The sequence below is a fragment of the Rhamphochromis longiceps genome, linkage group LG9 (genome assembly GCF_057381845.1).
Source record: "Rhamphochromis longiceps isolate RC_006_pf linkage group LG9, R_longiceps_female_GT1.1, whole genome shotgun sequence".
In the NCBI taxonomy this organism is placed as follows: Eukaryota; Metazoa; Chordata; class Actinopteri; order Cichliformes; family Cichlidae; genus Rhamphochromis; species Rhamphochromis longiceps.
Window position 1 is genome coordinate 27,437,743 of NC_140565.1, and position 13,258 is coordinate 27,451,000.

The window sequence follows — 13,258 nt, forward strand, 5'->3', positions numbered from 1 at the left end:
AACAGGTAAGAAACAAAACAACAAAAATGCAAATGTTTATTTGCATTATTAATCATGCCTACCAGGAGGTGACTCATTTGGTTTCAAAAACTAATTCCAATTGTATAGAATATGACATATATTCACATAATACTGCTTTAAAAATGTACTTTACTGATATCTGGTTTCACTTGGAATTCATTCTTCAGGGAATCAGTCTGCACATGAGTCCAGCGCCAGCCAAGCTCATAGTTCAGGCTGCCAATGTTTAACTTTTTTTTTTTTTTTTTTAAACTTCATTTCCTCCCATGTCAGGGCCAGCTGGAATTTTTTCTATTTCCTGCTCTGTTTCCAGTGTTTTAACAATGACACAAAGGATTACACAATCCTGCCCGACGGGAAATTCCGAGAGTCGGCCTACTTAAAGGAGTGATCACCAAGTAGCACTTGTCACACTCTCTCTGATCGCCTTCAGGTGTTACACCTTTTCAGCGTCAGACACAGAAAGGCAGAGTGAACGCTCTCAGTTGGCTCATCAACCATGGCAAGCAGGAAAACGTGTCTCATGGTAGCTCTGTGCTCCCTCGTCATTATCATCAACTTTTTTGACAGCGCACAATCAGGTATTTCATACTAGTTAATATTTTAATGCACTTTCACTAATATTGCCAGTAGTAAGTTAAAAGTGTGATTTATAGTGGATTCTTTGTGCGTGTGTGTGCTTACAGCGAGCTGCTGCCTGAGGTACTCCAATCGTCAGCCTCCTTGCAAACGGATTCTGGGTTACACCATTCAGAACATCAATAACGCCTGTGACATCAACGCCATCATGTAAGTTATAACGGTTTATATGGAAGTGTAGCATGATAAAAGCAGGTAGATTCATGAGGAAATAAGACATCTAACAAACTAAAACGCTAAGAAGTAGTCAAGTTGAAGTTTAAGCAAGTTGTGCATTTTTCTAGTTTTTGAGTAGTGTTTACTCTGTACAAAGATTTTAGATTATGGAAAAGTTTATATATCAAATGTATTATTATTACATAAAAAGAGAAATGCTCACATTTAAGAAGTTTAGGGAATGAATTAAGACTGCTCATAAATATCTGTTCAATCAGTTTATGTGGGCCAACTTAAGTAGTGGTATTCTCAAGGAAAGACTATAGATAGGAAACTTAACCAGTAATGTGATACACATGTACAAAAACCAGCAAGAGCTAATGCCAATCTTTCATCCTGGTGTCTGGTTATGAATTCTGTGTAACATATCTTATCTGCACATTTCACCTTGTGGTGAAAAGATAATGGCTGTGTGTGCTTGGCATTTGCGCTCTCTCGGACGGACTAAACCTTGTGTATCTAAATAGCAAAACAGCATTTAATCCGTGACTAAAAATCAATCACGATAAGTTCAGGACGCTCTGCAGTTAATAATCAAACTAACACACTGGAATGAAACTCCATCGAGAGAAACTGTATCTTGAGGGTAAATGACTGCTTTCATCCTCTTTCCCAACAGTTTTCATGCTCCGGGAAGGTTTGTGTGTGCCGATCCATCAAAGCCGTTGACCCAGAAAGTGATGAAGTGTTATGAGTAAGTATAAATGCCCCTGTGGTGTATTGTTTGTCTGTGCCTTATATTCACTCTCAGCTGCTCAGTGAGTCAAACTGATCTTATTTCATTGATTTTGTTTTTTGCAGTGAAAAGAAGCGGAAGACCAACAAAGAAAATTCTAACAACAATGCATCTTAAACTCTCTTTAAGTGTTCTTATCTGCACTAATATTATCATAATAGTAAATCTACACATAAATATAATTTGTTGTGTGACCTTTCCTTTTATTTATTCTGTTTTATAAACAGGGAAGAGTAGTATTCTTAATACATGTGTGAGCTATAAGCTTTAGTGCTTCAACAACAAAAAAACTTGTGCTTTTTTTTAAAGTAATGTAAAATATTATTATTTTGTTATATGTATTATTGTTTGATTTATTTTCTGAAGAAGATGAAATATAAAACCCTGTATTTTCAGAAAGTGTGAGATAATTATTGTATTTAATATTTGTCAGAGAATTTATTAAAAGAGTTATTTGATAAAAACACATGTCTGTCTGTATGGACTCCACAAACAACCACATGCTGTCAAATTTTTGTCCTTGTTCTACATCGGGTAAAAAAAAAAAAAAGAATTAATCACGCTGCAAAAGGATCCTAAATAAAAAGAAATTAGCTGACAGTGATTAGCAAACAGTGATAAATATGTACAATACCATATTTATAAGGTTACATCTCTGTTTAAAAGGTTTAAATCCTAGTGTTAAACATTGGAAAAAGAACATCAATGTTTTTTCCTGTTGTATAACTGGAATACAAATTAAAGATGTTCTTTATTTAATGTAATTATTCATAGAACAAAATATTCAGAATGGAAGGAATATGATCACAAATGAAGGGATATGTTTAAGTCTAGTTCATTCACATAGACTGTGAAGTCTGAAAAATTGAGCCACTGTAGAAGAGTTATAAACCTGCTTTCTTTCTGATGGCCAGCAAGGGGTGATGCCTTTTGTTGCATAGACAATGGGAAAATAGCCTTTTAGTTGCCTCACTCTATGATCTCAGTGAACACTTTTCTTATGACTATATCTTGTCAGTCACTAGTTTGTGTCTTACTATCCATATGATTTTAATTTAACAAACTTTGTTTCTTAGTAACTGTGGGGAGGCACTCATAGATGGATAAAATGTGTTACCTATTAGAGAAATAGTGGTTTAATTGGATAATTCCAATGTATCTGAGCTTGGTACATCTGTTGCAGGATGGTTTTATGGGTTATCTTAACTTTAACTACCTAACTCTTCAATAAACAAACCTGTGGGTGAACCACCTGTCTAATAACGCTGGCATAAGTAGAGGGTGCAAAGTTCACACAAGCCAAAGAACGACAGACATCTTAATGAGGAAGGCTGAAATAAAGTTTGAAAAGAACTGAAATTACTTTTACAGTGCATGAAATGTGATTTTCCATTGTTATGTATCAGCAGTGACTAAACAAGCTTAGTAATTAAACCAAGAGAGATATTATACTTTAGACTTGTTTAAAAGGCTTTGTTTGCATTTATTATACATATGTGTCCTTTATCTACGATAGATATAGTAAGATATTCTTATATATTCATTATGATTCTCAGTCATTTATTATGTAAGTTATATTCAGTTGACAATCATTGTCTCTTACTTCTTGCAAAACTTCTTTGTTTCAGTAATGCAAAAAGACGATGTATGATTGAATGAATTATGTGCAGCATTTTAATTGACCAAAATGCTGACTCTGTAATACTTTGATTAACAAGAAATTGCAGTGAAGTTATCATAGACATTTGTTTCATCTTTTCTTGCTTCACTGGTTCTGTTTAAAACCAACATTTCTGTAAGTAAGTAAAACTTCAAATATTTGCTGGAGAAACACTCAAAACTTTTAAAATAATGAAACATCAGAACACTGTAAACTATTATCATGGAATAAAAAAATAAAAAAATAAATCTATAACCTTTAAAAAAGAGAAAAAAAAATTGCTTTAATTTCCTCATGGCACAGTTGACACAGTGAGAAGTAACATCTTTCCTTCTGGATCTTCTCTGGTCTCCAGAGCCTGGCAAAGTTTCTCCCAGAACAGCTCGGTGTGCTCTCCAACTCGCGGCCAGCTCAGGTAGGTTTTCCTCTTTATCATCTTTCTCATGCGGTGGTAAGGAGACAACAGATAGCTGGGAATCTCCTCCATGAATACCAGGATTAGAACGTCTTTCTGCTCATCAAACAGACGGAAACTAAAGATAAGAGGGAGAAAAGGGATGCATAAGTACTCTCTTTAAAAGAGTAAAGTAATGAAGATAATACAAAAATAAATGAAATAAACATGTTTTAAGAGAATAAAATAAAACACCTGTGAACATGGCAGATTAAAGAGGAAATTAAAAGCTAGCAAAAAAAAAAAAAAATCAATGAAATTTTAAGCATGCCGGTGTAACATATACAGTGCTGCACAGATCAGAAAATCACATAGTGGAACACAGTAATGTCAAGTCCTCTTCTTTCAGCTGTTCCCTTTAGGGGTCACCACAGGGGATCATCTGCCTCCATCTCAACCTATCCTCTTCCGCCACATATAGTAGATGCAGTTAAGCACGTCCTGCTTCACATCCATGAACCTCCTATGTGACCTCCTAAGCCATCTTAACCTTGCCTCTCAAACTTTGTCTCCAAACAGGTCAACCTGAGCTGTCTCTCTGATATTCTCATTTCTAATTCTGTAACTCCCAATAAAAAGTGGAGTAATTTTGTTAGGCTGGCCACTCATGGGAAGTTTAATTGCTGTTCCAAGTTTTGTGGATAATGGCTCTCACCATGGTTCGCTGAAGTCCCAAAGTCTTTATAACCCCTTCCAGACTGACAGACGTCAATGACTTTCTTATCTTTCTTGAGCTTCTTTGGATCTTTGCATGCTGAATTGCTGTTTGAGATGTTTTACCTTGTCAGGCAGGTTCTGTTTAAGTAAATTATTGATTTAACAGGTCTGGGAGTATCAGGCCTGGGTATGGTTAGTGAATTTGAACTCAACTTTGAACTCAACCACGTAGGTTTGAAAGCTTTTTTTCCCCCTTGATAAATTAAATCATCTTTTAAAAAATAATTTTTTTATTTGCTTTGGTTACATTTGTCCAATATTAAATGTTGTTTGATAATCTGAAACATGTAAGCGTAACAAATATGCAAAAAAACAAAACAAAAAAAAAAGTAGAAGAAAAAAGAAATCAGTAAAGGGGCAGATGCTTTTTCATGGCACTGTATTTGGAGTAACTTTGGTTGTGCCATTGTCACTGTTGACATTAGCATAAAAGCACTGTTAACACCTTTCAATTTCAATTTTATATTTTAATGTTATTGCTACAGTCTTGTGGTGCGCCAACAGGTTACCTGGCTGCCTGGATCTCTCTGGAGCACCATTCACTCTCGAGGTATTTGCGACTGATCACACAAATGGTCTTCCTGCTTCCATAAATAGCATCTGTAATGTTATCTATGATGGGTCTCCCTAATGAGGAGAAGAAAAATAACACAGCCAGTAATAAAACCATGAGGTTTGTATCCTCAGCTTTTTAGTAAAGTAGTATAGTGACACCCTCTGGAGTACATATGAAAGTGCACATTTGACTGCAAAAGCTTCTAACACCATGCCCTCATTGTCTCCAGATAATTGTTAGATAGTGCAATTATATAAATCAAAAGAGAGACTAACTGCCACTTCAAATATAACTGCATAAGTCAAATGATGTTACATTTTTCTGAAAACATTCTAGAAAATGTCCTGAATCTAATAATTTAGTTGGGATTAAACAGAGATACCGACAAACACACAATTTTAAGAGACATCCCACTTGTCAAGCCATTACTATTTAACTTTAATTCAAACTTGCATCTCACCTGGTTCAAAGTCTCGATGGTGTAGGCACAGTCTCCAGCCCTGTTCTCCTTCCAGTTTTGGTAAGAGCTTGTCAATGACCCAAGGCTCATCGTGGGTGTTGTAGGAGATAAAGGCGTCGTACTGATGATGAGTTTTCTTGTTTTTGTGCTTTCTATCAAAGAGCCAAGCTATGAACAGGTAATAGGCATAGACCAGCTGCAACCCCATGAAATGGTAAGTGAAGGACACCACCATCAAGCATAGGATTGCACACGTGGTGAGAACAAAGCAAATAAAGTCAGTGTTATCTGAGCAGGAGCGGGTGTCCAAGTCCAACAGCTTCTTACTTTTGAATTCTTGTGGATAGTTGCACGTAAAGTTATATGCATCATAAACTTGAGTTTTGCTGTCATTTATTGCCCACGAGAGAAACCAGCTGTTATCACAGTTGCAGGTGAATCCATTGCCCTGAAGGTCCAGATAAGTCAGAGCTGGTAGGGATTTTATATCTTCTTCGCGGATAACTGAATATAAATTCTGTCTTGCCTGTAGAAACTCCAGCTTTGTGAGGCTGGCATTTTTAAGGAACTCTAGAGAGTAAAGAGCTGTCCTGGATATATAAAGGCTTTTAAGGTTTGGAATTGGGAAGAACAGATCTGAAGGGAGTTCTTTAAGTTCATTTGAAGAAAGTTCAAGTAATTGCAGCTGTGGCGTGTAAACAAAGGTGTCTTTGTCCAGAGACGCAATACGGATATTCCTGGCTTTGAAACTCAAAAGACTGGTCAAACCTTGCAAAAAGTTCCCAGGCAGATAACTATGCAACCTGTAGTGTTGTGAAAAAACAAGCAGTTCCTCTAGATGGGACAGCTGAGAAAATGGAGGATCCGGCAAATTTCTACTTTTCTTGTAATTGATGTGATTTTCACTCAAATCAAGTCTTCTTAAATTAATCAGAGGACTGAAAACATCTTTGTTTAGTTCATCTTGTGAAATATCATTGTTTTGTAGATTAATTTGGGTCAGATTTGTCAGTCCACTGAAACTCTTACTTTCAAGTACTTTTATTTTGTTTTGGTGTAATGACAGGTTCTGGAGGGAGTGCAAGCCTTTAAATGCATCCCTTTTGATAGCAGTGAGTTTGTTTCCATTCAAATGCAGCTGTGTGAGGTTTGGCAAATGTTCTTTGAAAGCACTGTTCAATTTAGTTATTTGGTTTGTCTGTAATTTTAGAGTTTGTAATCCTTTTAAATCCTTGAAAAGACATGGTTTCAGAGCTGTGATTGAATTCTGATAAAGATAAAGCTTTCTGAGCTTTGTCTGATTGGTGAAATCATGGCAGTCCAGTGTGCTGATGTTATTGGTGCTGAGATCCAGCTCTGAAAGAGTTGGTAGATTCCTTGTTGCAGCTGGAACCAGTGGAAGCCTGTTTTTACTCAGCGTTAAAATCCTTAAGTTTTTAAGGGATCTGAAAGCATCATCATGGATGTATTTTATTTTGTTGTCTGTCAAAACTAACTCAGTTACATTAATACACAACTTAAACAAGTATGCATTAACAAAGCTGAGCTTATTGCTTCGAAGCTGCAGAGTCCTCATTGTTGGGATGGTGCAGGAAATGTTGATCAGTGTGGTCAGGTTATGTGTCATTGCATTCATTCTCAGAATAGTTAATGATGAGTTCACTGACTCTAACAACCTTTCCATGTCCCCAAGACCCAAATGAAGCTCACTAATGTCAAGAGTAGTAACACGACTAAGAAATGTCTTGTTTTGCACGTCCCATATCATCTGTTTCTTTTTGGCTGGGCTCCCAATTTTAAACCAGGTGAGATTTGGAAAAACATCGGCAGTGATCCTGAAGACTGCGAGGGGATTTTTCGACAAATCAAGGTACTGAAGTTCTAATGATTTGTTTGTCAGTTCAAATGACTGAAAAGTGGTTAAATCATTGTTGCTTATTACCAGCTCCCGTAGATGTGGCAGATGTTGCAATATCAATTGAACTTTTGTAATGTGGTGCAGTTTGTTATGAGAAATGTCCAGAAGTTTTAAACTTGTCATGGACTTAAAAGATGTGGATGCCATTTGTTTAATGCGATTTTGATTAATTCTTAGCTCAATGAGGCAACTCAAGCCATCAAAAACATTTTCTCCCAGTGTAACAAGTTTGTTATTATTTAGATTTAATGTCTCAAGAGAACTTAGATTGGCAAACGCACCGCTTTCTATCTGTGAAATGTTGTTGATATTAAGGTCTAACTTAGTCAAATTTAGTAGATCTTTGAAGTCTGATGCATGTATTGTTGAAATTCTGTTAGAAGTTAAATCGAGGCCTGTCACAGTTGAGGGAATATCTTCAGGAACAGCTCTGAGTTTACTTCCGACACATATGGCTGTACTGTAGCTGATTCTGCAAGTCTTCAGGGAAAATCCATCAACCGGTGCAATGAAATTGATGATGCACAGCATGTAAAAAATAATCCGCGATTTGCAACATTTTGTTCCTCTTTCTAATTTGGTTTGTTCCTCTTCCAATCCAGGATCCATTATTAATCTTTGTAACAAACAGGAAAGCTCAACACAGACAACCAGAAAACAAACTATAGTCCACTGTCCATAGTCCACTGAATTTAACTGCCACAGACAATCCTGGGAAGCCAAAAACAAAAAACATAAAGAAACAAAAATTAAGGAATCAACAAGAAAACTAATTGCAAAGAGTCAAAAATATCTTATTCATCTTACAACCAATACAAAAATGCATCAAGACCTCTTTATTCCAAATTTATGACATGCGCTGTGTCACATTAGGATGGAACTATCCAGAAATCTTTGTGTTGTACTTGACACTTTCCACCAACTTCTGTTATTTCTTTCCTTTTACTAGTTTAATATTTAAAAAAAAATAGTGAAAGTAGCCAGGAGAAGATTTGGAGAAGTTTAGACATCTTCAAAATATGGTGTGTATGCAGGCTTTAAGTGTTTAATGGAGTAAGATGTATCTTGATTTTATGACAAATACAGTGGCTTGCAAAAGAATTCGGCCCCCTTGAACTTTTCCACATTTTGTCACATTACAGCCACAAACATGAATCAATTTTATTGGAATTCCATGTGAAAGACCAACACAAAGTGGTGTACACGTGAGACGTGGAACGAAAATCATACATTCCAAACATGATTCCAAACATTTTTTTTTTTTTTACAAATAAATAACTGAAAAGTGGGGTGTGCATAATTATTCAGCCCCCTGATTCAATACTTTGTAGAACCACCTTTTGCTGCAATTACAGCTGCCAGTCTTTTGGGGTATGTTTCTAGCAGCTTTGCACATCTAGAGACTGAAATCTTTGCCCATTCTTCTTTGTAAAACAGCTCCAGCTCAGTCAGATTAGCTGGACAGCGTTTGTGAACAGCAGTTTTCAGATCTTGCCACAGATTCTCGATTGGATTTAGATCTGGACTTTGACTGGGCCATTCTAACACATGGATATGTTTTGTTTTAAACCAGGGCTGCCCAATCCCAGTCCTCGAGAGCTACTATCCTGCAGCTTTTAGATGCATCCCTACTCCAACACAGCTGAATCAAATGGTTTGATTACCTCTTCAGCATGCCATTGTGTTTGGCAAAGGCCTGACAACAAGCCATTCATTTGATTCGGGTGTGTGGGAACAAGGATGCATCTAAAAGCTGCAGGATAGTAGCTCTCGAGGACCGGGATTAGGCACCCCTGTTTTAAACCATTTCATCATTGCCCTGACCTGTCTGGTGTGTTCTTTGGACTTCATGGTGTTGTTGTTCCCAACATTCTCTTAGACAACTTCTGAGATCATCACAGAGCAGCTGTATTTGTACTGACATTAGATTACACACAGGTGCACTCAATTTAGTCATTAGCACTCATCAGGCAATGTCTATGGGCAACTGACTGCACTCAGACCAAAGGGGGCTGAATAATTACGCACACCCCACTTTTCAGTTATTTATTTGTAAAAAATGTTTGGAATCATGTATGATTTTTGTTCCACTTCTCACGTGTACACCACTTTGTGTTGGTCTTTCACGTGGAATTCCAATAAAATTGATTTATGTTTGTGGCTGTAATGTGACAAAATGTGGGAAAGTTTAAGGGGGCCGAATACTTTTGCAAGCCACTGTATCTTATGATGCAGTGTGCAGTCTTGAGTCACTCCTCAGTTCTTTATATTTAACCAGAAAAATGGAACTAGGTGCACCTAATTATAGAACGTTGATGTTTGGTCACACCACATTTATACTTCAACACAGGCCAAACTCTTTTAGGCAAGCTTTTTTATAACTTATGTAAGTAGCCTTCAGAAACAATTTTGAGGCTCTGGAAAGGCCAGTGCATGACTGTACTGTTCCACTCTGTGTTTTTTTCTATTCTGCTTTACTGCTTTACTCCACTGGCAGTGGATTTTGGATCACTGTCATGCTGAAAAATGAAATGTTGCAAATAAAATGTTTCTGTATGGTACTACAGGACGGATCAAATTCTTGAGGTACCCAAATCATAACAGAACCTTTACTCTGTTTTACAGATGGCTGTAGACACTCATTGTTGTATCTCTCCTGACCTCCTCTGTACATACTGACAATGTGAACCACATTTTTTAAATCTGCAGTCATCATTTCATAAGGCCTGTAGCAACTGATTTTCAGTCCAGTTCTTCAGTTCTTGTTTAATTTGTCAGCCAGTCTCACGCTTTCTCTTCCTCAAGAATTGGTTCTTCACATCAACCCTTTTTTCGGTTTCTTACAGACATGACTTTTAGATACTGTTCATAGGCTGTACATAGTTTTACTAACTTTTTAAAGACATGCTGCACAGCTGAGATGTGTCAAGTATTCAGCTAGTAGCTCTTTGGGAGTCTGCTTACTGGTGCAAAAATACCATTTGTGCCACTCAAACTGTTTTCCTTGATTCAACTAAAAAAATGGGAACAAACTGTGTTTTTTGGTAACAGCTAGTAACAGAGAACCAATTTAAAATGAGTCCTTTGCTCAGTTGTCTGTTTTGTGCAGACAGAGCTAGGTGCCTTTTTCTTCCTTGAATGAGTCATAGGTCAGTGTTAAGTGAGTTAACCATAAAACAGAAGCAAAAAAAAAAGAAAGTTGGGTACAAAGACTGGGAGGAAAATTAGTAAAAAAAAAAAGCTGTTAATGTCCAAAGAAGAACATTTAAAGACCTTCAGAAAGCACAAAAAACTGCTGCTCAAAACCATTTAAAAATGAAATTACAAGAAGGTCTTTGTCCTTAAAAGCACCATAATAAAGAAACGAGGCGTGGGTAAGACTTTGTTGCCAATTTTTTGCAAACGATTTTGACAAATATTACTCATTCTGAGACTATTACCAGTCCCTCCTATTTTCATTGCACCTTCCAGTTTTATTAAAAGAGAAATACATTTTACGGCACAAGTAAAATGTATGACAACCCTAGTTGTCATACATTTGTAGTTTAATTCAGATTTGGACCCACACAGAGGCATGAAGAACAAATGAAATCTTAAAAAAACTTACTGAAGTTAAATGAAGATTTGTTGAAAAAAAAGACTGTGGTAGATAATCCAATCCAACATTCAATCCAAGAGGCAAAGTGACCAAGGAATGAGACATGAAGCACGAAGTGCTGAAATGTTGTAGGAAAATAGAAAGGCAGGAGAACAGCTTCGTAAAGAGGGTGGGCTGACAAGTGACAGGGCTATAAATACACAAAGAGCTGAACCAATGGGCTATGAAGGCAAAACAGGAAACACCTTTAAATGTAATCGTTTTAAATAAAGAGGAAAACTATCCCCTCTGTGACTAATCCAGCTACTAAAAGGAATCCTGTTAGTTTTACATCAAGAGCCACATTTATCATGTGCGGTTTCATAATAATAAAAAATCCTAAGCTTGATCAATGAGCACATTAAAACCAGTGAAGTCAGTGTATCCATGTCCTTTAATTCAACTCTGTATACAGGAAGTGGAACTGTGGTCAGGCCCTTTCTCTCAGTCTCCGTCTTTTAGGTGCATATTAAACAAAATACCTGTGTGTGGCAAAAAAGCAGCACTGCGTGATCGAAAAACGTTTTCTACTTACTTAGATAAATGTTATGCTGACATGGAAATGGAGCTTAAAGAGACATTTGAGAGTTTGGAATATATTTCCACGACTGCTGACATTTCGACCAGCCATAACAAAAGTTTTCTCGGAATGACGCCACACTGGATTGATCCTTCTACTTTTGTACGAGGACATGCAGCGCTAGCATGTAAAAGAGTTCGAGGGAGACACACATATGATGTCATCGACAATGAAATCGAGCAAGTACATTCGGCTTATGGTCGGACTGAACTCTAAAGTGACAGCCACTGTGACAGACAATGGGTTCAATTTTATCAAAGCTTTTAGAATGTTCCAAAAATCAGACTCTGATGAGGAATCGGAAGAAGATGAAGGGGTGACATTTACTGATGTTGAGTAGACCCTCTCCACAGAATCTGAAGGACAGTTTTCTCTCCCTCCACACTTAAGATGTGCATCACACACACTGAACTTAATTGTTCATGATGTTGAGAAATGGCTTCAAGCAAATGAGGCAAAATTCATCTACCGAAGTGCAACTTCAAAGTGTTCTGCAATGTGGACAAAAGCAAACCGTTCTTCTGTTGCTTCAGAGTTGGTAGATAATTTTTTCAAGAAAAAACTCATAGTACCTGTTTCAACACGATGAAATTCGTTTCACAACACTGTCCAGGATCACTGACATTCCCCTTGCTTAAATAAATACTGTCTTCACTGATCGGAAGTATCTGTTCCTAAAGGAGTATTGTATCGTGTTGAAGCCACTCACTGTTGCACTAGACATATTGCAAGGAGAAGAGAACTGCTATTTTGGAATCCTTCTTCCAACTCTGGAGATTCTAATGTCCAGGACACTGGCACTGCAGGACGAGCTTAAGCTGACAGCATCCCTCCCTGATATCATTGTTAAGGTAATCTATATATAGCCTTACCCTAAAATAAATTTTTGTTTTATTTATCATGCTCTTATGTGAAGTGTCTGATGTATTTTTTTCTCATAGGCGATCAAGGTGCGCTTTTCCTCAATGATGGACAATAAAGAAGCTCTCCTGGCTGCAGTCACTTTGCTTAAATTTAAGTTACGCTGGATCAGAGAAGAAGAGAAAAAAGACATGGTTAGGGCAATGCTTACTACAGAGTGCCGTGGGTTGTCTCTTGAAGACCAACAACCTGCTCAAGATCACAAGAACCCTGCTAACTCCACTGATGACTTTTTTTCATTTGAGGAGGACGACTGTACCTACTCTGCTGAAACAGAGGTGATGGAATATTTGAAATCTGCTGGGTCTGAGCTGGGTGTTCTTAGCCAGGTACAACACAGCCACACCATCAAGCGCACCAGTCGAAAGGCTTTTTAGCCTCGGCAATCTTGTGCTTACACCCAGAAGGAACAGACTGTCAAGTGAACGCTTTGAGAGACTTACATTAATGAGATACAACAACTTTTTCAAAAACAACACAGCTAAGTAGTACAAAAAATGTTTTGGAAAACATGAGTGCATACAGCATGCAGGAAATATGGTGCTCATTGGTTTGAGGAAGTTTCAGAGGAATTCTGTTTGTTAACCAAAGTTCAGAGTTAACTTCACTTCGTTGAATCACATGACATGATTACATACATTATGTATGAATATGTTACTCATTGCTTTGAAAATGTAAAATTTTAATGTTTACTGCATGAAATATGTCATGTATAACATTTCTTAAGTTAAGCTTTTTTGTTA

The 13,258-nt window shown here is 37.1% G+C and overlaps 2 protein-coding genes across 2 annotated transcripts; one reads left to right on the forward strand and one right to left on the reverse strand.

Annotated features, from left to right (window-relative positions):
* Positions 1-391: 391 nt before the first annotated feature.
* ccl20b (chemokine (C-C motif) ligand 20b) lies at positions 392-2,063 on the forward strand. Its single transcript, XM_085419128.1, has 4 exons — positions 392-602; positions 708-810; positions 1,496-1,570; positions 1,678-2,063. Exons 1-4 carry the CDS (start codon positions 521-523, stop codon positions 1,727-1,729), a joined length of 312 nt encoding a protein of 103 aa, XP_085275254.1. The 5' UTR covers positions 392-520; the 3' UTR covers positions 1,730-2,063.
* A 41-nt stretch (positions 2,064-2,104) lies between these two features.
* Positions 2,105-11,115, reverse strand: LOC146662475 (uncharacterized). The gene is made up of 4 exons (XM_085419127.1): positions 10,985-11,115; positions 5,460-8,088; positions 4,953-5,070; positions 2,105-3,805 (listed from the first exon to the last, which is right to left on the reverse strand). Exons 1-4 carry the CDS (start codon positions 11,078-11,080, stop codon positions 3,565-3,567), a joined length of 3,084 nt encoding a protein of 1,027 aa, XP_085275253.1. The 5' UTR covers positions 11,081-11,115; the 3' UTR covers positions 2,105-3,564.
* Positions 11,116-13,258: the final 2,143 nt, after the last annotated feature.

Bases quoted from the DNA above. Each gene is read 5' to 3' on its own strand.
- ccl20b (XM_085419128.1), top strand. From the start codon at position 521: ATGGCAAGCAGGAAAACGTGTCTCATGGTAGCTCTGTGCTCCCTCGTC. The intron at 811-1,495 runs GTAAGTTATAAC...CTTTCCCAACAG, and splicing joins TGTGACATCAACGCCATCAT to TTTTCATGCTCCGGGAAGGT. The intron at 1,571-1,677 runs GTAAGTATAAAT...TGTTTTTTGCAG, and splicing joins AAAGTGATGAAGTGTTATGA to TGAAAAGAAGCGGAAGACCA.
- LOC146662475 (XM_085419127.1), bottom strand. From the start codon at position 11,080: ATGTCTCATTCCTTGGTCACTTTGCCTCTTGGATTGAATGTTGGATTG. The intron at 5,071-5,459 runs GTGAGATGCAAG...TCTCCTCATTAG, and splicing joins CCATCGAGACTTTGAACCAG to GGAGACCCATCATAGATAAC. The intron at 3,806-4,952 runs GTAACCTGTTGG...TCTTATCTTTAG, and splicing joins AGAGAGATCCAGGCAGCCAG to TTTCCGTCTGTTTGATGAGC.